This window comes from Gastrolobium bilobum, unplaced genomic scaffold (assembly GCF_033153095.1).
Source record: "Gastrolobium bilobum isolate Gb01-03AN ecotype WA unplaced genomic scaffold, APGP_CSIRO_Gbil_v1 utg6714, whole genome shotgun sequence".
Taxonomy (NCBI): domain Eukaryota; kingdom Viridiplantae; phylum Streptophyta; class Magnoliopsida; order Fabales; family Fabaceae; genus Gastrolobium; species Gastrolobium bilobum.
In genome coordinates, this window is record NW_026899435.1 from 91879 (window position 1) to 117214 (window position 25336).

The 25336-nt window shown below is 37.4% G+C and overlaps 1 protein-coding gene across 1 annotated transcript; it reads right to left on the reverse strand.

Annotated features, from left to right (window-relative positions):
• Positions 1–23624: 23624 nt before the first annotated feature.
• LOC133290440 (uncharacterized) lies at positions 23625–24431 on the reverse strand. The gene is made up of 2 exons (XM_061488517.1): positions 24132–24431; positions 23625–24038 (listed from the first exon to the last, which is right to left on the reverse strand). The coding sequence occupies exons 1-2, from the start codon at positions 24429–24431 to the stop codon at positions 23625–23627; spliced, it is 714 nt and encodes a 237-aa protein (XP_061344501.1).
• Between the last annotated feature and the right edge of the window lie 905 nt (positions 24432–25336).

Consider the following 25336-nt stretch of genomic DNA (forward strand, 5'->3'; position numbering starts at 1 on the left):
TCCAAACAAACAACATTTCTTCCATTTCTCTTCACCGAAATACCTTGTGTGAGTAAGAGGGATAATAGGGAATGAGTGGGAGGCCTTTCTTCAGAGTTTTAGGTTCTGTATTTCAAGAGTCTTGGAGCTGACTTTTTTATGTGGGTTGAAGAAGCCATTGTCATGGAATTTTGTGTTTCAAGGTGTGACCTTTGAAGAGAAAGAACCCTCCTTGGTGTGCCATTTTCGTACACTTGCAAGTCAGAACCTTTGGGGCTGAAGGGAGAGCTCCAAGAGCACTTCAAGCTTCTGTTTTGAGGCTTTCGGTATGTTCCCTACCTTGATCTTGAGTTTTAGTGGTTTAAAGGTTGAGTCTTGACATGTTAATGGGTTAAACAAGTAACCAATCAGTATATGAACTTAAAAGAGAGTAAAAATGCATGCTTTAACGTTTAGAAGTGTTAAAAATGGAACCTTGGAAGTGATATCTCGCGAAATGCAAAAATTGCATTTTGTCGCGAAATATCCCAATATTGATATCTGGATATTGATATCCGGATATGGTCTCTGTGATATCCGGATATGCATATCCGGATATGCCCCCGACATATATCCGGATATTATGGGTTTTCGAAAAACAGTAGTTGAACTGTTCATACAGAGCTGTTTTGGGTTTGTGGACCCTAGATTGATGAAGTGGGACTTCTGTAATGATTAATCTAAGTCAGAATCGAGTGATTAAGGGCTTGTGGCTTTGTGAGAAGCCTAAAGACATGAAACGTAAGGAAAGACGTTGTCTTTATGTCGTTTGCTTGTAGAGTTTGAATATTAATGTTATTCTGGTCCACAACAGATTGTGATTCTGCTGCGTTTGGGCTTTGAGCTTGGTTGGACTCTTGGCTTGGATTGTTAGCTTGCAAGGTAAGCTTTCGTGTCCTCGGTTTAGCCATTGCTTGTTCCCCCATGTCCCTTGGGGGGATGGTTTATATGCATGATGTGTTTTCATGTACTGTTTTATTGAAATGTTATGGAGTTGTTAAGTGCAAAATGCTTATGATATGTATGTGGTATTTCGCCTAGCCAGGAAGCCATGTGGAGGTCTTGGGGGCGGGTACGGCATGGGCGGGTACGGCATGGGCGTGTACTGTGTGGGTAATAGACGTATTCCTGCACTTCTCTAATCAGTAGAATAGTTATAACACATGTGACATGATTATCTTCTGCATTGCACTGGTTTTGGAACTGATATTGAATTACTTCTTTTGAACTTATATTGCACATGTAAGTGAGCTTGGGGTGGAAGATCCTTGAGGACCCCTTGTCTTACTGAGATTTCTGTTTAGAGATCTCACCCCACGTTTGGGGTACATATTTCAGGTTCAGGTAATGCGGGGGTTGAGACCTCTAGCGGCAGGAGGCCGGAGCTTAGCTGATTTTTATGTTGTTATGCTGCTTATGTTGAATGCTGGAATATGTCAGTTGCTGTTATGCCATTAGCTTCATTCTGCTTTATTATTATGTTGCGGTTGTTGAGACTATGTTTGGCCTTGTTGCCTTATTTGGTGAGCATGGCGATTGTCCATGCCACATTGATTGACCATGTCTTAGTTTAGATTTGAGTTGTAATAATGTATCAGGATTATGTCCGGGTTACGTGTTGTAGTTCCGTGATTTTAGATACTCACTATTATTTATATATTGAGGTATTTCAGTTAGCTGTCTAATTGCAATTTACATACAAGGAATGTTTTGGAGATGAATTAAGTAATCCAACTTGGTAATGGTAATGACGTCATAATTGAATTAAAGAAAAAGATATTCCGCATTTTAAATTAAACGTGGCTTAATACGATGACATGTTAATAAACCGGGTATACACGGGGTATTAAATTTTATGGTATCAGAGCACTTTCTAGGGAAAAGCCTGTATGTATTGCAATAACTTAGGATGCTTTGTTGTGAGTCGTGTCTGTGTGTTCTCTCTATTGGGTTTTGCTATGATGATGCATATGTGACCAAATTGCATGGGCATGATCAACTCATTCCTTGTATAACTTGTGCAGAGTCATGGTACTACCTCGAAGGAACCGAGACACTAGCGGGGATCAACCTGATCCTGTCCTGGCTGCATTGGCTGAGATGCAGGCGGCTCGACAAGCCGACCAGGAGGCCATGAGAATGGAAAACCAGGCTATGCTGGACACCATCAGAGAGGCGAACAGGAAAGCCACTGAGGATGTACTGGAGGCGAACTGCCTGGCGAACATGACTATGATGAGGGTCATGTTGGAGGAGATGAGGGCTGGTCCTGCTGTTGGTCAGTTCCCTCCGCCACCATCACCACCTCCACCTCTACCTAGTCTGCAAGACGAGAGCCAGAGCCATGTTGAGGGCACTGGTCAACTCACTGGGGTGATGGAACCCTATGTGGAGCCTGCTGAAGACCGTGATGTGATTGATCGCCTGCTTAATGCTTTCCGCAAGCATAAGCCACCTTCTTTTGATGGGTCTTATGACCCAATTGCTGCGGCGAAATGGCTTCAGGCGCTTGACAAGATCTTCTGGGTCATACAGTGTACTGATCCGCAGAAGTTGATGTTCACCACGTATATGCTGGAGGGCGATGCCCATGAGTGGTGGATGAACACCTCTCATGCTTTTGAGATGCAGGGTCATGTTATGACATGGCCATTCTTCGAGGATTGCTTTATGGGTCGGTACTTCCCTTATGATGCGCAGGAGAGGAAGCAGGGGGAGTTCGACAGGTTGGTGCAGGGCTCGTTGTCTGTTGACGAGTACCTGATAAAGTTTAATGAGCTGGTGAAATTTGCACACTTTCGGATGGCTATGCCTACTCCGACCTTTTTGGCTGCTAAGTTCCGTAGGGGACTTAGCGAAGAGATAGTTGTTACTCTTGCTGGAGCGGCTTCGAGAAACTTTGGGACATTAGTGCAGCAGTGTCGGGACATCGAGGATGTCTGTGTCACGAGTAAGGCCAAGAGGGCCAAGATTGCTGAGACGAAAGGAACGAGTAGTTCCACTTCCTGGAAACACAAGAAGTTTGCTGGAAAGGGAAACGGGAAGCAGTTGGCGGCTAGGCAAGCGCCAAATCAATTCAAGAGGACTACAACTCAGGGGAGTACAGCGAGACCTCCTACTCTCAGATGCACGGGATGTGGGAAGGTTCATCTGGGGCCGTGTGCTACCAGTCAGACTATATGTTTCCAGTGTGGCAAGGAGGGCCACTATGCTAGAGAGTGTTTGTCGTTGACAGCGAGAGCGGCAGCGATTCAGGAAGTTCCGTTACAGATGGTTCCTTTGACCGCTACAGCGCCACCCGTTGTGCCATCTGCTACCGGACGCGTGTACACTTTGGATCGGCAGCAGTCGAACCGAGCTCTGAACCTTGTCAGAGGTACTGTTTCCTTTGGTGGATCTTTTGTTGATGTATTGTTTGACTCCGGGGCTACGCATTCCTTATTGCAACCCCGATTGCTGTGAGACTTGAGTTGCCCATGTCTGTGCTTTCTCCACCGTTGCAGGTGACCACCGCCACCGGAGAAAAGTGTGATTCTACCACTGCACATCGAGATGTCGTGTTTCAGTGGGATGGCCGTGACTAATCGATAGATCTGATTGGATTGCCGATGGCTAATCTGGAAATGATTCCACAGCCAGTTCCTCGCCTTTTATTTCTGTGTTGCAATCTAGGAGAGCCTTGTGAGCAGGACATTTGGTTATGTCATGTTGGGAGGTTTGGTGAGTGGGACACAAGAGGATATCATTGGCATTCCTGTGGTGGGGGAACTTCTGGAGGTGTTCCTGAGGAGATTCCGAGTTTCCGTCACAGCGGGAGATAGAGTTCTCAATAGATTTGTTGCCTGGTGTGGGGTCTATCTCATTAGCTCCATATCGGATGTCGCCACCTGAGTTGGCGGAGCTGAAGAAGCTCATTGAAGATCTTTCGGCGAAAGACTTCCTTCGACCGGGCGTGTCTCCCTGGGGAGCACCGGCCTTTTTTGTTTAAAGGAAAGATGCCTTACGCCATCACTTAATCGTGATGGTGCCTTGTTTGAGAATGTGAATTTCTCTTCAGGGAATTTAAGTGAGTAACACTTGAACTTTGTGGCAAGGCCACGCGCGATCTTGTATATGCGAGTTTTGTGCATGTTACAAGTAGTTTGTGGGTTAAGTGGTCTCCATGACTCTAGGTTCTTATGTTGATTATTAATATGTTTTATAAGTAGTTGGCATGTTGACACCTGGAGTAGTGTAAAGCATGAAATAAGTACGATAAATTATGGTAATGTAGCAATGTTATTTCACCTTTAATTGACTCTCGATTTTGCAGATACCATGGAGATTGAGGTATATTGTTGCATTGAGTTTTGATTTATTATGTTATTGAAACTGAAAATTTTTCAGGTGTACGCGAACTAAGGTACATTATTATGTGAATGAATATGTTAAATAACATGTATTGGTTGAAATGAACATGATTATGATTTCGTACTGTAAAAGGAATATGAATTTATGTTGAGGATGTTGATTATAAATTGTAAGTCTTGTTGAGGCTAGAGTAATGGAATAAGACCAAACTCGCTCTAGTTTGTGTGGATTTGAGTATCTGGGGTCAGGCCACCTCTTTTGAGAAATGATAGGTGATCCCAGAGAATCGAACGACGTTTTGTTGTCTTCGTGAGGTTTCGAGTTTTGACGGTGAATTCCATGTTTGGGGGTGCACTTCTCGAGATGGAGACTGTAAGAGTCAAGAATGAGCTTTTGGAGAAGATTCAATAGGCACAAGTGCAGAAAGAGTTCCTGGACTTTGTGAAGGACCAGGACGGTGTGTCTTGGTTTAAAGAGGGACAATGTTGTTTTCATGTCCAAATGTTTGTTTGTCAGAAGGTGAAGATAGAACGCCAGAAACCGTCTGGTAAGCTTCATCCTCTAGAGATTCCGGAATGGAAATAGGAGAGCATTTCCATGGACTTCGTGGTGGGTTTTCTGAAGACTCAGGTTGGCTGCGACTCTATCTGGGTCATTGTGGACAGACTGACGAAGTCTGCCCATTTTCTTTCAGTGAAGGTGACCTTCACTACTGAGCAGTTGGCCAAACTATATGTTTGTGAGATTGTGAGGCTTCATGGGGTGCCTGTGAGTATCATCAGTGATAGGGACATGAAGTTCACATCTCGGTTCTAGGAGGTGCTGCAGGGAGATATTGGTACTCAATTGAGATTGATTACCGCCTATCGCCCTCAGACTGACGGACAGACTGAGCGGACCATCCAGGCGTTGGAGGACATGTTGAGGGCTTGCACTTTGGAGCAGGGTTCAGCATAGGATAGGTACCTTTCGTTGGTGGAGTTTTTGTACAATAACAGTTTCCATGCTAGCCTGGACATGGCACCCTACGAGGCGTTGTATGGTAGGAGGTGTCAGACTCCTACCTGCTGGTCTGAGGTTGGAGATAAGGAGTTGTTTGGCTTGGACTTTTTGTCCAAGATACTACCCAGCAGATCCAGATGATCAGAGAGAAGCTGAAGCGGGCGCAGAATCGCCAGAAGAGTTACTACGATGTCAAGCATCGTCCACTGGAGTTCAGTGAGGGTGAGCACGTGTTTGTGAGACTTTCACCTGTCACCGGTGTTGGTCGAGCACTCGGAGTAAGGAAGCTTAGCCCGAGATTCATTGGGCCATACCAGATCCTTGGTAGAGTAGGACCTGTTGTCTACCGGCTTGCCTTACCTCCGAATTTGACCAACATCCACGACGTGTTTCACGTGTCTCAGCTTCGGAAGTACGTAGCAGATCCTTCGCACGTGGTGCAACCGGATGATGTGGAAGTTCGGGAGAACTTGAAAACTTCCGTCGGACCACTCAAGATTCTCGATCGTGGCGAGAAGAAGTTGAGGAGCAAGATCATTCCGATGGTCAAAGTGCAATCGACTGGAAGAACTCCTGAGGAGTGTACTTGGGAGCGAGAGGACGAGCTTCTTCGGTAGTATCCCGACTTCCGAGAAAGGTATGTTTCTGATTTTGAGGACAAAATCCTAAAAAGGTGGGATGAATGTAAGAACCTGCACCGTTAATTAAGGAAGTTAATTAATTAATTATGTGAAATTAGAAAATAATTCCATAATTGACCCTAATAATTATGATAAGGCTTAATAATTATGGTAAGTAATTGATAATGATGAAAGTCACTTTTTAGACGAAAAGTACAGATACCGGTTCTCCTACTCGGTATAAATGCGTATCGATGAAGTATCCCAGAAAATTATAATAAGTGCATGAATATTCCTAGAATAATATATAGGACTGTGATTTCAAGTTTCAAGTTAAAATAATGAGAACTGATGCCAGAACTGATACTGGCTATGGAAAAGCGCGTACCGGAAAGGTGCTGCGAAAAATAAAATAAAAATACGATAAATCTTAGAAAAATGAGTAGGTTCAGAATCCTTATTTTGGGATTAAATTGCTAAGCGTAGCATTTAGTGCTAAAGTGTGTTTAAAATTTAATGAGGCTATATAAGGGCAAGGCACACACTTTTAGGTCAGATGTTGTGCCTTCTACGTAGGAAATTCTGAGCTTGTGAGTGCAGCCTCTTTCTCTACCATTCTCCATAGCTTCCTCCTCTAAAGAAACCATTTTTCTTCCATTTCTCTTCACCAAAATACCTTGTGTGAGTGAGAGGGATCATAGGGAATGAGTGGGAGGCCTCTCTTTTGAGTTTGAGGTTCTGTTTTTCAAGAGTCTTGGAGCTGACTTTGTTGTGTGGGTTGAGGGAGCCATTGTCATGGCATTTTGTGCTTCAAGGTGTGATCTCTGAAGGGAAAGAACCCTCCTTGGTGTGCCATTTTCGTACACTTGCAAGTCAGAATCTTTGGGGCTGAAGGGAGAGCTCCAAGAGCACTTCAAGCTTCTGTTTTGAGGCTTTGGGTATGTTCCCTACCTTGATCTTGAGTTTTAGTGGTTTAAAGGTTGAGTCTTGGCATGTTAATGGGTTAAACAAGTAATCAATCAGTATATGAACTTAAAAGAGAGTAAAAATGCATGCTTTAACGTTTAGAAGTGTTAACAATGGAACTTTGGAAGTGATATCTCGCGAAATGCAAAAACTGCATTCTGTCGCGAAATATCTGAATATTGATATCCGGATATGGGCTCTGTGATATCCGGATATGCCCTCGACATATATCCGGATATTCTGGGTTTTCAAAAAATAGTAGTTGCACTGTTCATACAGAAGGATGTTTTGGGTTTGTGGACCCCAGATTGATGAAGTGAGACTTCTGTAATGATTAATCTAAGTCAGAATCAAGTGATTAAGGGCTTGTGGCTTTGTGAGAAGCCTTAATACATGAAACGTAAGGAAAGGCGTTGTCTTTATGTCGTTTGCTTGTAGAGTTTGAATATTAATGTTATTCTGGTCCAAAACAGATTGTGATTCTGCTGTGTTTGGGCTTTGAGCTTGGTTGGACTTTTGGGTTGGATTGTTAGCTTGCAAGGTAAGCTTTCGTGTCCTCGGTTTAGCCATTGTTTGTTCCACCATGTCCCTTGGGGGGATGGTTTATATGCATGATGTGTTTTCATGTACTGTTTTATTGAAATGCTATGGAGCTGTTAAGTGCAAAATGCTTATGATATGTATGTGGTGTTTCGCCTAGCCAGGAAGCCATGGTTGTGTACTGTGTGGGCAATAGACGTATTCCTGCACTTCTCTGTAGGGGTGTTCATCAACCGATCCAAACTGATTCAAACAGCAGTGACTGAACCGAAAAACCAAAAACCGAAAACCAAAAAACCAAAAATCGTAAAAAAACCGCAAATTTTAATTGGATTGGATCAATTTTTGGATGGGTTGATGAAAACTGATGCAATCCAACCCGATCCAATATATTAATTCCCCTCTATCTATTTGGGTCTTTCCCTAATCAGAGCCTAAAAATTTCTAAACCCAATACCTATTAACCCATCAACTAAACCCAAGAAAAAATCTAGTCCATCTCATTAACAAAATTTTAACTTTGTAGAGCTTCGTATCTCATTTCAAAAAAAAAAAACTATATTATAGTTTACTAATGCTTTTGTATTTCAATTTTTTTTTTTTTTACAAAGCCAATATATACAAAAGATGTTATTTGCACAATAATAATGAAATAAATTTTAAGATTTTCAAAAAACCGAAAATCGATCCAATCCAAACTGAAAAAAATTGGATTGGATCGGATCGGATTTGAAAAAAAAATCAAACTGAATGGATGATTATATGATCAAATTAAAGGGATTGGATCAGATGATTTTTGCTTCCAAAACCGATCCACTCCAGACCGCGAACACCCCTACTCCTCTGATCAGTAGAATAGTTATAACGCACATGACATGATTATCTTCTGCATTGCACTGGTTTTGGAACTGATATTGAATTACTGCTTTTGAACTTATATTGCACATGTAAGTGAGCTTGGGGTGGAAGATCCTTGAGGACCCCTTGTCTTACTGTGATTTCTATTTAGAGATCTCACCCCACGTTTGGGGCACATATTTCAGGTTCAGGTAATGCGGGGGTTGAGACCTCTAGCGGCAGGAGGCCGGAGCTTAGCTGATTTTTATGTTGTTATGCTGCTTATGATGAAATCTGGATTATGTCTGTTGTTGTTATGCCATTAGCTTCATTCTGCTTTATTATTATGTTGTGGTTGTTAAAACTATGTTTGGCCTTGTTGCCTTATTTGGTGAGCATGGGGATTGTCCATGCCACATTGATTGACCATGTCTTAGTTTAGATTTGAGTTGTAATAATGTATCAGGATTATGTCCGGGCTACGTGTTGTAGTTCCTTGATTTTAGATACTCACTATTATTTATATATTGAGGTATTTCAGTTAGCTGTCTAATTGCAATTTACATACAGGCAATGTTTTGGAAATGAATTAAGTAATCCAACTTGGTAATGGTAATGACGTCATAAGTGAATGAAAGAAAAAGATATTCCGCATTTTAAATTAAACGTGGCTTAATACGATGATATGTTAACAAACCAGGGTGTTACATAACCCCCCGCTGGAAGCCTGTCAGGAGCCGCTCCTTGTCCGTGCCCCTTCGCACCGACGATCACTCCCCGCCCTCGTCTGTGCCTAGGATGTTTGTAATATCCCTAACCCAAGTATTTAATAAATTGCATGTGATTAAATAATTAATCATGCATTATTGGGTTAAATTAGGTAAAATACCTGAGTAAATTAATTAATGTCACTTTTGAGGTAAAAAGTTCAGTCAGTAAAAATTAAGGAGTAAAAAAGTATCCAAAATATAAAAGTAAAAGTAAAAATATTCATAGAAAAATATTCCAGACTTTTGGGTAAAGTTTGGAAGTGAACGGATTTAAATAGATAGATAAGCTTATACCCTGTTAAAATAACTTAACATATGTAAGTTGGAAAATTAGCTCACTTCCTTCAATTTTCCTCCTTCTTCATCGAGCAAATCAGAGAGGGAGGAGGAGAGAACTAACTTTGAAGCCCTAAACCCTAACTCCCTTGATTCTCCACCAAATCCATCCATTCCAAAGCCAAAAATGTAGAGAATCCTTCCCTCATTTGAAATCCTAGCTTAGTTGTGAGTTGGAAACATTGTGGAGTGAGATATCTCCCTCCAAAGATTTCGACCCACTTGATGATTTGGGGTGTTTGGGGACATTTTCATCCATGGGAGCTTAGGAGACCACCATTCATTGGTTGTGATCTTTTGGGGTAAGTTTTCACTTCTCAAACCTTGTTTCCATGGAGGTTGCATGAGGTTGAAGACGATGGATAGTAATTTTGTGGGTTTTATGAGTTTGAGTAAGATTGAGACTAAATTCCTTTGGAAATGTTGTTAGGAATGATAAATAAACGGTAAAAATGAGTTTAGTTTGTCATGTTAGTATACTTTGAAATTTGAAGAAATCTATGCTTGAAATTAAGGATTTTCTTGCATTGAAAACAATGGTTTGGTTGGATGATTGATTTGTCCACGTGATTGCTAGGATTGAGGCAAGTAGATCATCCTTGAGTGACCAACTATTGGAGGGAGCCATGGAGCTTGAGTAGCTCATTTAGATTGGTAAGTTTATGCTTTAATTGTGGTGTGAATTTGAATGCATGAATTTTATATGTTGTTGATGAATATAAAGGTATTCATTGATGTATGTTGATTGATTTCACACTCTTGAATAGGGCGTATTGGTGATTAGAAGGAATTGCCAAGTGGACATACCAAGAAAGGTTGGTGTGGATAGGTGAGCTAGAAGAAAGCTTCCAAAGGAGGGAAAACATCAAGAGGTAAACCTTTGGATCTTGGAGGTTAATCCCTCTTGTTGTTCCACCATTGCTTTTATGGAAGTAATGGTTAATGAATGGATGATTGAGTGGTAATGTTAGTATTATGGTATGTTTGCATTCATATAATATTGTTGTACCTTTGGAGAAAGAGCCAATGGACAAGCACTAGGGGCTAGGTTGTATTCTTAGTGGAAAGGACTAAGATGCAATGAAGCGTGTGTGATGATTTGATTGTTTAATTCTTTGGCCATTTGAATGCATGAGTATACTGTAATTAAATCATTACTGTTATTGCCTCTGGATATATGATGTAGTTCATGCCATGTGGATACTAACCCTTAATGCAGGAAGTGAACTCTGGGGTTGGAGGAACTCTCTAAGAATCCTAGGTTTATTGAGTTTTATCTCACACCGTTTGGGGAATGCTATTTCAGGTACTAGCATGGATGATGTGGAACAAGGCAAGAGGCCTGAGTAGATGGCACATGATAGCTTGTCATTTTGGGATTGCATGTCCATTAGGATTGTTAGATAGATATATATATATATATATATATATATATATATATATATATATATATATATGTCATTTACATGGCCATATGATGTGTAACATCCTGAGCGCTGACGAGGGCGGGGAGTGATCGCTGGTGCGCTGACTTGCAGGATGAGTCTAATCAGTGTTCCTTGTGTGTAAGGATTAGGTGGATAAACTTAGTGAAATATTTATTGCAAGAAATTTGTGATAGTGCCACCTATGGATATTCCTTTGAGGGTGTGCTAGCCTGGGAAAAAAATTGTAGCATGGGCTTCCTTTTTGGAAAATGTAACCTAAGAGGTGTGGTTCTTGGAAGTTACATGTGGCTACTGCTTTGGGTTGAGACTTATCGGGTAGTCCTGGTGTGCCGAGTGCACAGTGCAATTAATTCTTTATTGCATGATGATGAGATGTTGGATTGATAAACAAAATGCATCTACTTTTCGGTAGCCCGGAACGGAAGAACTTCATAGTTAAGCGTGCTTGACTTGGAGCAATTCCGGGATGGGTGACCTCCTGGGAAGTTTTCCAGGGAAGTGTGCGAGTGAGGAAAAAGCAAACTGAAAAATCTCGTGTTAGTATATGGGGATAGTCGTTGATTCTTGAAGCGGCCATGTGTTACTAGTGGTATCAGAGCATGGCCTCTCTTCCAGTACGGTGTGGTTCGAGGACGAACCAAGCAGAAGCTGGTGGGCATGTAACATCCCGGGCGCTGACGAGGGCGGGGAGTGATCGCCGGTGCGAAAGGGCATGGACAAGGAGCGGCTCCTGGCAGGCTTCCAGCGATGGGGGTACATGAATGAATCGAATCAACACCCGAAAGAGAGAGATTCCAGAGACTGTGCTGGTATGGGACAGTAAAATTGAGAATGGCTTATAAAAATTAATTGGTACTACCTATACTAACAAGATGCATCTACTTTTCGGTAGCCCAGAACGGAAGCACTCCATAGTTAAGCGTGCTTGACTTGGGGCAATTCTGGGATGGGTGACCTCCTGGGAAGTTTTCCCGAGAAGTGTGCGAGTGAGGACAAAGCACGCTGAAAAGGCTCGTGTTAGTGTGTGGGGGCAGTCGTTGATCCTTGCAAGTTGGCAGGCGTTACATGATGTATTTTGGAGGACTTAGTGCATGATCATTGTGGTGGTGAATTCCTTGTTGTATATGGCTAATAGCTTTGATCATGTTCTTTTTGTAGCTAAGTCATTTGGCATGTATATGAAATTTGTAAGAACAAGGATGTAATTGAGACCTTGATGGATGGATGAATATGTAGTTATGTTTATCATTTTGAATTGTATGATGAATTGGTAAAGTGCTTATGAAATGTAGGTGCCACATGGTGTGTGACCATGGTTGGTCTTTTCTTGTCAATTAGGTGTTATGACACTTGAAGATTGAAAATGGATTGAAATTTCTCCAAGAAACTCACCAAAAACAAGGGAGATCAAATCTGCCCCAGGAGTAGGGCGCTCAAGCGCTGAGATGGGCGCTCAAGCGCGCTATATACATGAAAATAAATGAAATCCCCTCACTATTGGCGCTCAAGCGCTGATTTGGGCGCTCAAGCGCGCTGAAAAACCTGACGATGGCAAAATCCTACTACGTTGGGCGCGCGAGCGCTCATTTGAGCGCTCGGGCGCGCATCCCGAAAATAGCATGAACATAGTTTAGTAAAATTAGCATAACTTGGGCTACAGACCTCCGATTTGGGCGCGATTTGAACCCACACGAAGCTAACTGAGAGATCTATAACATGATGGGAGATGAGAACTGTAAAGAAAGTATAGAATTCCCAACTTAATAAAAAGAGAAGATAGTTTATTATTGAACTTGAACAAAATAATAATATGATGTTAAGTTTAGTTTTGATTATTCCGCAAGGTAATAAGGTTATGGTCACGCAATTGGTTATTTTAAACTCGGCGATGTTAAAAATGAAAAGCAAGTAAGTTTTAAAAATAAAATGAAAATTTATCCGGATTTTTAATTGAACCAATGTGATTGTAACTGCGCTTAATATCATAAAGTAATGTTAACAAACCGGTTCTAGAAAGGGGTGTTACAATGTTACATGCCCACCAGATTTCGCCTGGTTCGTCCTCGAATCACACCATACTGGAAGAGAGGCCCTGCTCTGATACCACTTGTAACGCCCGACCGCTTCAAGAATCAATGACTATCCCCACATACTAATACGAGACTTTTCGGTGTGCTTTTTTCTCACTCGCAGACTTTCCGAGAAAACTTTCCAGGAGGTCACCCATCCCAGATTTGCTCCAAGTCAAGCACGCTTAACTATGAAGTTCTTCTGTTTCGGGCTACCGAAAAGTAGATGCATCTTGTTAGTATAGGTAGTACCAATTAATTCTTATAAGCTATCCCAAACTGTGCAGTCTCATACCTGCACAGCTTTTGGAATCCCTCTCTTTCGGGTGTCGATTCGATTCATTCATGCATGTAACCCCCAGCTGGAAGCCTGTCAGGAGTCGCTCCTTGTCCGTGCCCTTTCGCGCCGGCGATCACTCCCCGCGCTCGTCAGCGCCCGGGATGTTACATTTTTTTGTCTTTATCTTTTGGCTTTTGTGATTATCATGATTTTCCTTTTTCTTGGATGGAATGATGTAATACATTAATGAATTGATTTTTTTTTTTTGAAATATAATTGAGCATTATGCATCCTAGCAATTATTATTATTATTATTATTTTTGGATAAACTGCAATTATTTTGTTTTTGATTTCAAGAAACACGATTAAATTGTCAATATTTTGGATTGTGTCTTCAACAATTGGATTGCTTCAACTTTGCATCAACCTAAACTCACAAAAGAAACATAATAATTATAGCCTAATTTATAGAGCATATATAATATGTCATTTTTTAAGGTTTGATAAGCTTGATAGATCAAGCCGTATTTTTTAAAAACGATAAATGTCAAACTTAAAATTTAACTTGTACTAGGTTATTCAATGAAATTATGTTTGAAATATTTTACATAAATCTAGTCTATTGGTAAAATTTGTACTGACTTTACTCATTTACACCCTAACTTTAAAGCACTCTAGGTACAGTTATCATCGCGTCTTTTTACTTCCAAGATACTTTTGTTCAACGAGAAAAAAATATTCCAGGACAAAACAAAGAGAAAAAGCAAGGGAAAAAAATGTACATTTAAAAATAAATGAATATTCAACCAAAAAATAAATAAATAAATAAATAACAAACTTACCTCTCCAAATAAGAATCCGATGTAAACAACCAGAATATTGGAGGCAACTGAATGTTGGGTACAAGGAAAAATGATTTTGGAACGAATCCTGAAGTATTTCAAAAGCATCCGTGTTCTCCTTTACTTTCTCATAAAAATAATTTTAAAAACAAAAGAAATAAAAGTATCACCAACTATATCCAAAAGCAAAAAAATACAATCACAAGAATTATAATTTGTACATCCATAAAATGTAATTCACTTATATAAAAAAGATGGTAGAGTAACATAATACTTCAAATTCATGATACTTGAAGAAATTAGCTCAAACTCAGGGGTTGGCTTAACAGGTAAGGAGATATGATGCTTATTTTGATTATTTGATTTAAATTTTGTGCTTTTAAGTTTTAGGGGTAAGATATTGTAACAATTAATTAGTGTTACTACCAATATTACTACCAATCAATCTCACCGTTAGATCGAATATGTTGATCCAACAATTATATTTATTTCTATCTTTGTATAATTATGATTCCCCATATTTAATGTGAAAGCAATAAATATGTGAAATCATAACCATACAAAAGTAAAAATAAATATAAAATATTAAATATGAGGAAACATAACTAGGGGTGAAATTGGGCCGGGCCGACCTACAGGGGCCTACGGCTCGGCCTACATCAGGCCAGACCTGACTTAATATATTTCGTAATATAGACCGGACTTGAGCCTTGAAAATGCTTGTTTAATAAAAAGGCCGTAGGCCCACTTTCACAAGGCCTGACCTATAAGCCTACAGGCCGGCCTATATTGTACTATTTATTTTAAATAAAGTAAAATAGAATAAGTATGCCTTAAAAAAAACAAAAGATATAAATTTAATCAATTGCAATTATGTATAACTTAATTATATTCGATTATATTTTAATAAAAATCTGACTTCATTTCTTATGTAGGAGAAACCAATATCTCAACATGTTAGATTGTGTATATGAATATATCAAAAGGTTTTTGGGAGAGGTTATACTTACTACAAGCATCATGATGTGTTTGTTGAATTTATGTAATTATTTTAATTTACATAGTATGGATTTGTTTATTGGATCTGATGAAATATATGTTATTTAGTTTGAGCATTTTGTTTTTGAAAGTGACTTAAATGCAGATTGTATGAATTTTGCTGTGATTCATGATTCATTTGGACGTTGATTTGGTTTAGCAACAGAATTTGAGTATTTTGTAAAATTCATTCATGGTTCTGTTTGGAAGTTAAGAATTAACAGGCTAATGGGCTAGGTCAGGTCATTTGTCTTTTTATAAACGGGCCAAGTCAGGTTAACAGTTAGACTTATACTAGGTTTGGGCCAGACAAATTTGAAATTTTTTGGAGTAGGCTTGAACTTTTCGAAGCAAAGCTTGACCCAGCCCTGCCCACTTTCACCCCTAATCATAACCATACAAATATGAAAATAAATATAACCGTCGTTGGATCAACATAATCAATCTAACGGTGAAATTGATTAGTAATAACACTAATAGATTGTTACAATATCCTTCCCTAAAACTTAAAATATATAGTTAAGAACAATTGCAAGCTGAGTATAGTCAGTCTTAACAAAAGAAAATTAAAATTGAACTAAATAAAAAAAAATCGTAAGAAAATTTGTGTTGGATTAGGATAAATTGGATTTGTTTTTTAATCTGAATCGATCCAATCAAATCAAAGGTTGGGTTGAGATTTTTATTTCGAAAAAATTAAAATAAAATAATATTTTTGTAATAAAACTACAAAAAAGCAAAATAATATTCTTATGTTAAAATATTTTTCAAAATAAATACTTTTGATAATTAAATTAGTTCAAGTTTAATTAGATGAGAAACATGCAGAAGCTCTATTAAAATCTCTCAGCGATTGATTCTCACTTGAAGAAATTAAGATTTACTATCATTTGAGTCTAAATTAACCCTACAATAATCTTCGTTCAATTTTATTTTATTTTAGGAAAAGTAATTATCTTACGAAAAAATATATAATATAGTGTTTTTTTAATATATAAAAAAAATCGACGATGGAGTTTAGAAAACTTTTCGAATTCTTATATGCAATATAATAATTTAATGTAAATTTTAACTTAAATGTCGATCAGATTACTTGTAATTTTCAGAATAAATAATTTAATTAATACATGTTCGGAATTATTAATTTATTTTGCTTATAAGAAAATTATAATCAAGATGTTCAGATGTTTCTTACAAGTCTGCTTAATCAAGATGTTCAAGAGATCAGCAGACTGTTCAGAATTTATATGTATATTCTTCTGAAGATTTTGTTTTATCAGCTAGCTTTTGGAATGGTGTATTCAAAGTTTTTTACAAGATTAATAATCTAAATATATTAAATACTGCATATTCATTCTTATGAAAATTGAAAATGAAAATATAAAAGGACAAATTTATTAATCATTTTAACTTTTACATATTTGAAGATTAATTTAATAATTAAAATCTATAAAAAAACTAATATAATGAGATATTAATATCGAGGGTAACAATGCAAAGGTCAACTCATTAAATAATAGGATAATTAAGAAGGACAACTATATTTAAAACGTAAGGATTAAAAATGGTAGAAACCGTACACACGCAAATTACCTAGAGAAGTTTGGGGGAAAAATACCTTGAAAATTAATAAAAAAAATGTTATGTTTGGTAAATAATAAAAATTTAAAAACTTTATGTTTTTTAAAAACAAAATAACATAACCGAGAAATTGAAAAAAAAAAATTAGTAGCAAGCGTTGTGAAGAGTAAAAAGAAATTCAAGTAGTAGTAATATAATACATATAAAAAAAATTATTAGTTGTTAAAGGTAGAGAAAATTTAATAATATAAACATAAAATAACCCACACGATAAGTTAATAGTTTATACAATATAATCTTATCAATAAAATTAATGTCATTACTAAATTATAAAATATAACTTTTTTCTGAACGGTAATTAGTCAAAATATTAATTATTACTATCAATTTCACATAATGAAATTATTATTTTCCAACAAGAATACGACTCATTATTAATAAAAATAAATAACAAAATAAAGTAAAAATTATATAATTTTGATATATAAAATTATTATAATATTTATGTCACAATTCAATTAAATTATTTTTCTGTATATTTGACTGAATATTGAAAAGAAAATCCATTGATATAATTATTGAATTTTAATTATAAATTTCTTAATTGTAATTAATTAGATTAAAAGTATTTTTAATAAAAATAGTATTTAAAAAAGTTCAATGAAACGTTTATTTAAAATATTTTGATTATAAGGTTTTTACAAATTAAAAAAATTAATTTTAAGAAGTTTTATATATTCATATATATCAAACTAAATGTTGATAGTTATGGTTGTGTATGGAATTTAAAGTGCAAATCACACAGATAAACGAAGTAAGAATTACATTATAAGGGAATTAAGATGCTACCTGGTTTATGCCATTTTCTTGGTATTTGAAGTGTTGAAGAAAGATGATTTCATAAGCCTCAAATCAAAATATTTGTAACTCAAGGACTCAACGTTTAGCTCTAGTCCGCAGATGAAATCTGTTAGCTCTAAAATCTCTGTTTATTAACTCAAAGTACTCAACATTCGAATGAGTGTTTCCCCCCTCCAAAACTACTTTAAAGATTATTTGCTTACCTAGCTAGCTTATTCTTTAATTTTTGAAAAGAAAAGTTAGATTCTTCCAGTTTCTCTAAATACTTTCCCCAACAAGAAGTTTTAATTATTCTTTGCTTAAAACTTAATTATCTCATATTGTAAATATCCAAAGTGTATAAATCAAAGATAAAATTATGCTTTCTTTTTCAATCCAAAACTGCTAAACATTATTTGCCTTCCTCTTTAATTTTTGAAAAGAAAAGTTATATTCATCCAATTTCGTTAAATACTTTCCTCACACATGAAGCTTTAATTATTCTTTCCTTAAATCTTATGTCAGATTACAAATACCCAATGTGTATGAATCAGAGAGAAAATTATTCTTTCTTTTTCAATAGCAATTGTTTTTTTAATGATGAAAATGTTTTTAGTGCCATTTCGTATACTTACAAAAAAAGACGTTGAAAATTTGATAAAACGATATTTCTGAATGTTTTGGCTATGAATTTAGAGTAAGTATCTACTACTCACTTACTACTATTCTAATATAATAAGTACTCTGGACATACACTAAAAGTTATATTTCTTTTTCCTCTTTTGAGAAATTTCTTAGAGATTGTTGGCTAAAAAGTGAGATCTAACCGTGACTAGAATGATAGTAAATTAGAAGTAAAAAAAAATGGATAGTAAGAATATCATACCTCATGAATTTAATGCTTCATATAGGTGATCCAAAAATTAAAAAATACCCAATATATGTACCCCAATGAACTTAGCCCAATGAAATTATTTTTGGAAGTGTAGTGACCAACGTCGGAAAGCATCGATAACTCATTAACTGATTCCAATACTATTTAAAGTTCACTAAATTTTGGGGAAATAAATGAAAATTAACATCAAGTTTTTGTAAATAATATAAAGAGAAGGATTAAGACAATGATAAAATTTTCAATTCCAAAAGTCTAACACTTAAAGAATTACTTATAATTTTTCTTTCTCATTATTTTTTTATGGATAAAACATGTCTTTGTATGAAATCTAATTATAATTAAAAAATAAAAAATAAAAAATAAAATAAAAAACTCTAGGAAATGAAGGTTACATTTGTCTCTATCACATCGTTAATAAGAATGCTAAATGTTATTAATCACAAATCATATTAATTGCACTCTTAGAACTTAATTAATGTAGTCATTCACCACTCGTAAAATATGCATGTTTTACCACACTTCTTTTTGGATTATTATACCTTATGAATATGTGATCTTAGAACCTTGCAAAGAAAAACTCACTAGGAACTTAATGAAGGACAAATAGTGCATTTTTAATAGGCAGTGGCGAATCCAGAAATCTTTATATTGAGGGGGGCAAAAAAAATTATATTATAAATAAAAATACTCACAGTAAAATATGATCCTATGATACAAGCCTACACGGAAAGCTCTAAATCACAGAAGAAAAACTAACAAGAAAACTAAGAACTTCAGAAATATTCCATTGTTTTCTCATTCATGTACAATATACTCCTATTTATAGAACTACCATTGCATGAAAGCTTAACCTGCACATGGGCTATTCAAGAAACTAATTAGTAACTAACTCTTACAATTATAACCATCTAAATCTCGCAAGCCAATCATTCTATGCTAACATTTATTACACATAACAGCCTAATATAAAATGTTTGAAATAATTTTATTATAGAAATAAAAGTCAGTTCACTTAACTTTTGTTGTACTTTTTTTATATTATTAAACTCTTATAATTAAATCTGTGCTAAAGTTCAAAAAAAATAAAAAAATTCAGTATATATATTCAAATAATCATCAAGAAATTGGTTTTCCATTAGATTTCAAAGTTTGCTCTTGATTATGTATCTTCATGGTTGAAAAAGATCTTCAATAAATTCGGTAGAAATTGAGAGAGAGTACAAATAATAACTATATTTTTAAGCTTTGAAGTTATGGGTTGTAACACCTCATTCTAGAACCGGATTGTTATCATTGCCCCAGGCGCCATCCACAGGGCTGGGTGACCCAAAACAAGGTCATTTAACCTACCTATGGTTTTCCACTCATAACTTGAGCTACACTCACTCAAATTACACCATTTTGGTCTCTATGGAAAGCTAAGTGAATTGTCTACAACTTCAATACAGACATCAATGTCCAATTCCATCATATTGGGTATGAAAATTGGTCAACCGGACAGGATGCCTTCGTTTTCTCAACATTTCCCAATTTAGCACTAGGTACCTAATTTAGTTTCCAGTCAACAATCCAATACTTAATGAGCATACATATAATAAACTTAAAGTACTCATCAATTACAAATCATGTTCATTACAATTCATGGAACTTAGCTTACAAAACGCTATGATCACTCCCTTGGCTCCCATCAACAAAGAGATAACCAAAGGCATGAGCATAGGCTAAGTCCATTCCAATAAATAGAACATACATCTATCAATTGTCTATTAATTACAATCCTATACATGTGAGCTACAAAACAACATGTATAATATCAAAACATCATTTTCTTCATGCATGATCTACTGCAAATAAGGCCACTTGCCATCAGAGGCTCCTGCAGCTTCCTTACCTGAAAGGGGGTCCCCACAACACGGGGTGAGATATACGAATATATCCAGTAAACCAGGGGTCCTTGGAGCATCTCTCCACCCCACAGTTCCATATCAGTGTAATAGCAATAACAATAATAATGCAGTAAATACATATCTATGCAAAGTGCAATGCATCTCCAGGAGAAATCCCTCGAGCTCTCAGGTTGTCCTAAGGAAACTCAGATGCAAATAGTCCTACTGGCCAGCTAACTACCAAGTATGATTTACGCATCGTCATGCAACATACCAACATAGGGAAACACCATCTTATGCCACACCAAATGCATACACATACGTATAACAAAGCATTACACTATTTTATTGCATTTATATACACAATCACAACATCTACCCTTTCAGGGCTTGGTAGAACAGTCAAGGGAATTACACCCAAGGTCCGAAGGCTTACCTCAATGCTTCAGTCAACCTTTGTTCACCACCAACAGGTTCCACAGTCAGTCAATACTCTACTCCAAAACCAACACCAATTCCAATGAGCTACTCAAGCTCCATAGCTTGCTCAAACGGTTGATCACTCACGGTCGGTCCAAATGTCTCAATCCTAGACATCACAAGGACACAATCAATCATTCAACTCACTAACTGTTCAACATGCTAGAATACTAACCAATCCAAGCATGAATTTTCCAATATTGTGAACAATTATCAAATGACTATCTAGGCTCATTTCCACCGATTAAATGTCATCCTTAGCACTTTTCTCAACATGTGCTAAGTCTCAATTCTACCACAACATAGCCAATTTACTCAAATTCTCACAAAACCCATAACACTATTCATTCAAAACCCTATATCATGAAATTTCCAAGAAAACATGGTTCAAAGGTTAGAATCTTACCACCAATGGTCACACAACCAAGGATTGATGGCACCTCAAGCTTCCATGGAGGTAGAAACTCTCAAACACCTCAATTTCTCCAAAGTGCCGAACTTTTGAGGGGAAATATCTCACCACGCAAAGCTCCCCACTAAGAACTAAGCTAGGATTATGAAAGCCACACAAAGCTCCCACTAAGAACTAAGCTAGGATTATGAAAGAGGGGAAGATTTAGAGTGGTTTAGGCTTTTGAATCACTCCAATCGGTGGAGGATTGCTCCCTCCTCTCTTTCTCCTTCTCTCTCCATTTCTTCTCCTTCTCCTTCTTCGTCTTTCTGGCGTAGACGGGAATGGGAGGGTTTGGGGCTCTTTTTGGTGACTTAGTCACTTAACATAGGTTAAGTGAAATTAAGCGGGTATTGGTTCATCTATCTATTCAACTACATTAATTACCAAACTTTACCCAAAAGTCTGGAATATTTTTCTAGGAATATTTCCATTTCCATTTTTATATTTTGGGTACTTTTGCCTACACCCATTTATACCCCTTAATTTTCACTGAGTACACTTTTTACCTCCAAAGTGACTCAAATTCATTTAATTTTACTCACTAAAGCATGTTTAATTTACTTAATAACCTGTAATTTACTATTTAATTAGGTTAAGGATATTATATTCACCCCACCTTTTAGCGATTTTGTCCGCAAAATCAGGAACGTACCTATTCTTGAACTCGGGCTACCGCCAGAGAAACTCGTTCTCCCCGTTACCAACTGGACAGGTCAGGCCTTCTGCCTTCCCACTGCATCTCGACCATCAAAATGGTTTTTACCACTATACTTATACACACCTTGCCACTAGGTGCAAACCTTTGAGCTTATAAGTAATACTTGATTCCCTCAAGCCTATTTATTTTAACCCTATCAAGGTCTCTATCCTTCTGTCTGGTACGAAACCATAAACTACCATGGTCTTACCTCATCTTAATAATGTTACTTTCAAACTCCTCATCTTTAAGCAATCATAAGATCATCACCAATCTCCATATTGTGTGCTAACCCTTTCGTTAGACACACAGTCTTTTACAGACTATTTTCTCAATGATTCATTAAGACCCCTTACCTCTTATCTCACCTGTCTATTAACACCAGGTTCTTTTCCTTTCTTTTTTCTCATGTCCTATCATTACAAGGCTGTTTATAATAAATCTCACCAAAATTTTCTATTTCGTGAACTAGTCTTTTCATTACAACTTTGAACCCTTTCTAAGTTTTCGATCTAATATTAGTCATTTTTCTAATATTACTGTCCACATGTGCTTTAGTACATCAGCCTTCTCACTGATAATATCCACTACATTTGTAATAGACCATCAGTCCTTTCACCGATGACCCTATCAGTCTTTACACTGATAATACAACCCTTACCTAAACTTTTAATTAGATATTAGTCATTTCACTAATATCGTGCACCAATCCTTTCACTGGCACGTACATCAGTCCTTCCACCGATGATTTTATCAGTCCTTTCACTGATTTCACATATTAGTCCTTTCACTCACATGGCACACCGGTCCTTTCACTGATGATTTTATCAGTCCTTTCACTGATTTCGCATATATCAGTCCTTTCACTGACATGGCACACCAGTCCTTTCACTGATGATTTTATCAGTCCTTTCACTGATGACATGTTTTCATCATTCAATGGTATATTATCCCTTTCACTAACCATACCATCTTCACTCTCACTTCATGACTTACTTTTTAAGGAATTATTCCTCCTTTTTTTTAAAAAAAAAAAAAACAATTTTTTTTATCTAGGTGCTTCCAAGAGTCACTACTCTTAGGAATTATTCCATTAAGAAAGCCTCGTATCCACTTATTCTCCTATTTAGAGAATTTCTTCGCTAATAATTCACATCCATCTTAAATGCAATTTCATATAACATAAACTCACAAGAACAATCATTTTCACACCCTCATGCAATAGTCTTTTATTCTTTGCCTCAATACATTAACATACAATCAGGCATAACTATGCATGTTATCAGACTACTTTTCTTTGTTATACCTTCACCTCCTAATGGTTTTTAGCCGTACGCTAAACCTAGAGGTTTACAGTTTGGTCCATAATTCTAGCTTTTCATTTCATTAATTCTTTTGTTAACTTTAACTTTTGTGGTTATAGGGCCTACGCTCCACTTGATCAGACTAACGTCAAATCTGTCAATTCAACACAATGTTCACTCTCACATACATTGCATGCATCATCAAGAATACATCACTCACATGCATGCATTACACTTTATGCAACAACATGTCTATCATCATTACACTGGGTGGACAATTCACAAGAAAGAAATTTTCAAATCATACCTTCAACTTGCCTGAGAGTTTCCTCCCCATCATGTGGCTCTAAGGTATAATCTTGACCTCCTACTCAAGATCCAACAATTGCGTGTACATTTGAAATCCGATCAGTCCTAGTAGGACATACATTAGCAAAGTGACCCAGTTGGCCACATTTGAAGCACGACTTTGTTTCGTACCAACATGTGCCTCTATGTGTCTTCCCGCAGGTGTCACATTTAGACAGGGGGAATTCACTCACAACTGTCTCTCCTTGGTTGCCTTTTCTCTTAAATTTATCATCAGATTGCTTCGCTTGCAATTTCTTCTTTCCATTCTTGTCATCTATTTTCTTATTCTTTTCTAAAGTAGAGTCAGTTGCTCCACTAGCACCTGACGCTTGTGTCCCATAAGACTTCTTGCTCTTTGCCACATTATAAACTTCTTCTACTTTCCGGCATTGGTTCACAAACTTGCTAAACTCTCGGATATCACAATTAGACATCTTCCGAGACATTTTCTCATTCAGACCCCATTGAAATTTAGAGGTCATTTCAGCCGGAGTAGGTAAGGCTCTCCCATAGTTGGCGTACTTCACCAATTCGTTGAATTTAGCAAAATATTGGTCAATTGACATCGACCCTAACTTTAGATCATTGTACTCGTTCTGCTTCTGCTCCCTAGCCTCCCTAGGGAAGTAGTTGTCCAAGAATAACGTCTCGAACAACCGCCAGGTGATTTCCCGGCCTTCAGCTTCTAAGGGCTGCACTGTATTGGTCCACCAATCCTCAGCTTCCTCTTCCAGCATATACACGGAGTAGACCAACTTCATTGCATCAGGGCATCTCATCACCCTGAAGATCTTCTCCATTCCCTGGAGCCATTTTGCTGCCGCCATTGGTTCATAGCCTCCCTTAAAGGAAGGTGGTTTGTGTTTTCGAAAGGCCGTCAGATTGGTGACGAACCTCAACATGTTGGCTATGACTATCAGATTGGTGACTACCCTCACCCTCATTGTTACCCACTACACCCTCTCCTTGTAAAAGAGGTGGAGAAGGCGTGGCAGTGTGAGGAGGAGGAGTGGGTTGCCGGTTCACGGGCCTAGGACCCCTCAACGTCCTCAACTCGGTCATCATTGCGGCCATGGCAGCCCGCGCATCCTCATTAGTTTTCATCAAAATTTCATTGGCATGCCGACTAGCCGCCAATTCCCTTTGCATATCGACCATAGTGGCCGTCACAGGTTCAGGTTGACCACCTGTTGCCCCTCGACTACTTCTGGGCCTAACAAGAGCAGCCAAAACAGGTTCTGGCTGAGCATTGGTGTTTGATGATCCGGGGTTGTTTCGGTGCCTCGTCATGTCACTACACATGTTACACAAAGAAGTGAGTTGATCAGGCCCACACTTAGTGATCATAAATGCAATAACCATACAGAGTACTAGAACAACTATAAAGCATCAAACACTAAGCATACTCAACAATAGCTAACAGTTATTCCCTACAAAACTGCTCTGATAACATAAAATGTAACACCCCGTTCTAGAACCGGATTGTTATCATTGCGTACGGCATTAAGCGCTGTTACAATCACATTGGTTCAATTAGAAAACCGGATAAATTTTTCCTTTTTAAACAAGCCGGATTTAAATAACCAAGTGCGTGATCATAACTATATATACTTCGCGGAATAGTGGGACTAAACTTAATATTATATTCCCATTCTACTTGACAATACTTCGTTAAATGTCTTCATCACTTTAATTATCAAATTAATTCTAAACTCCTTTTATGATTCCCATC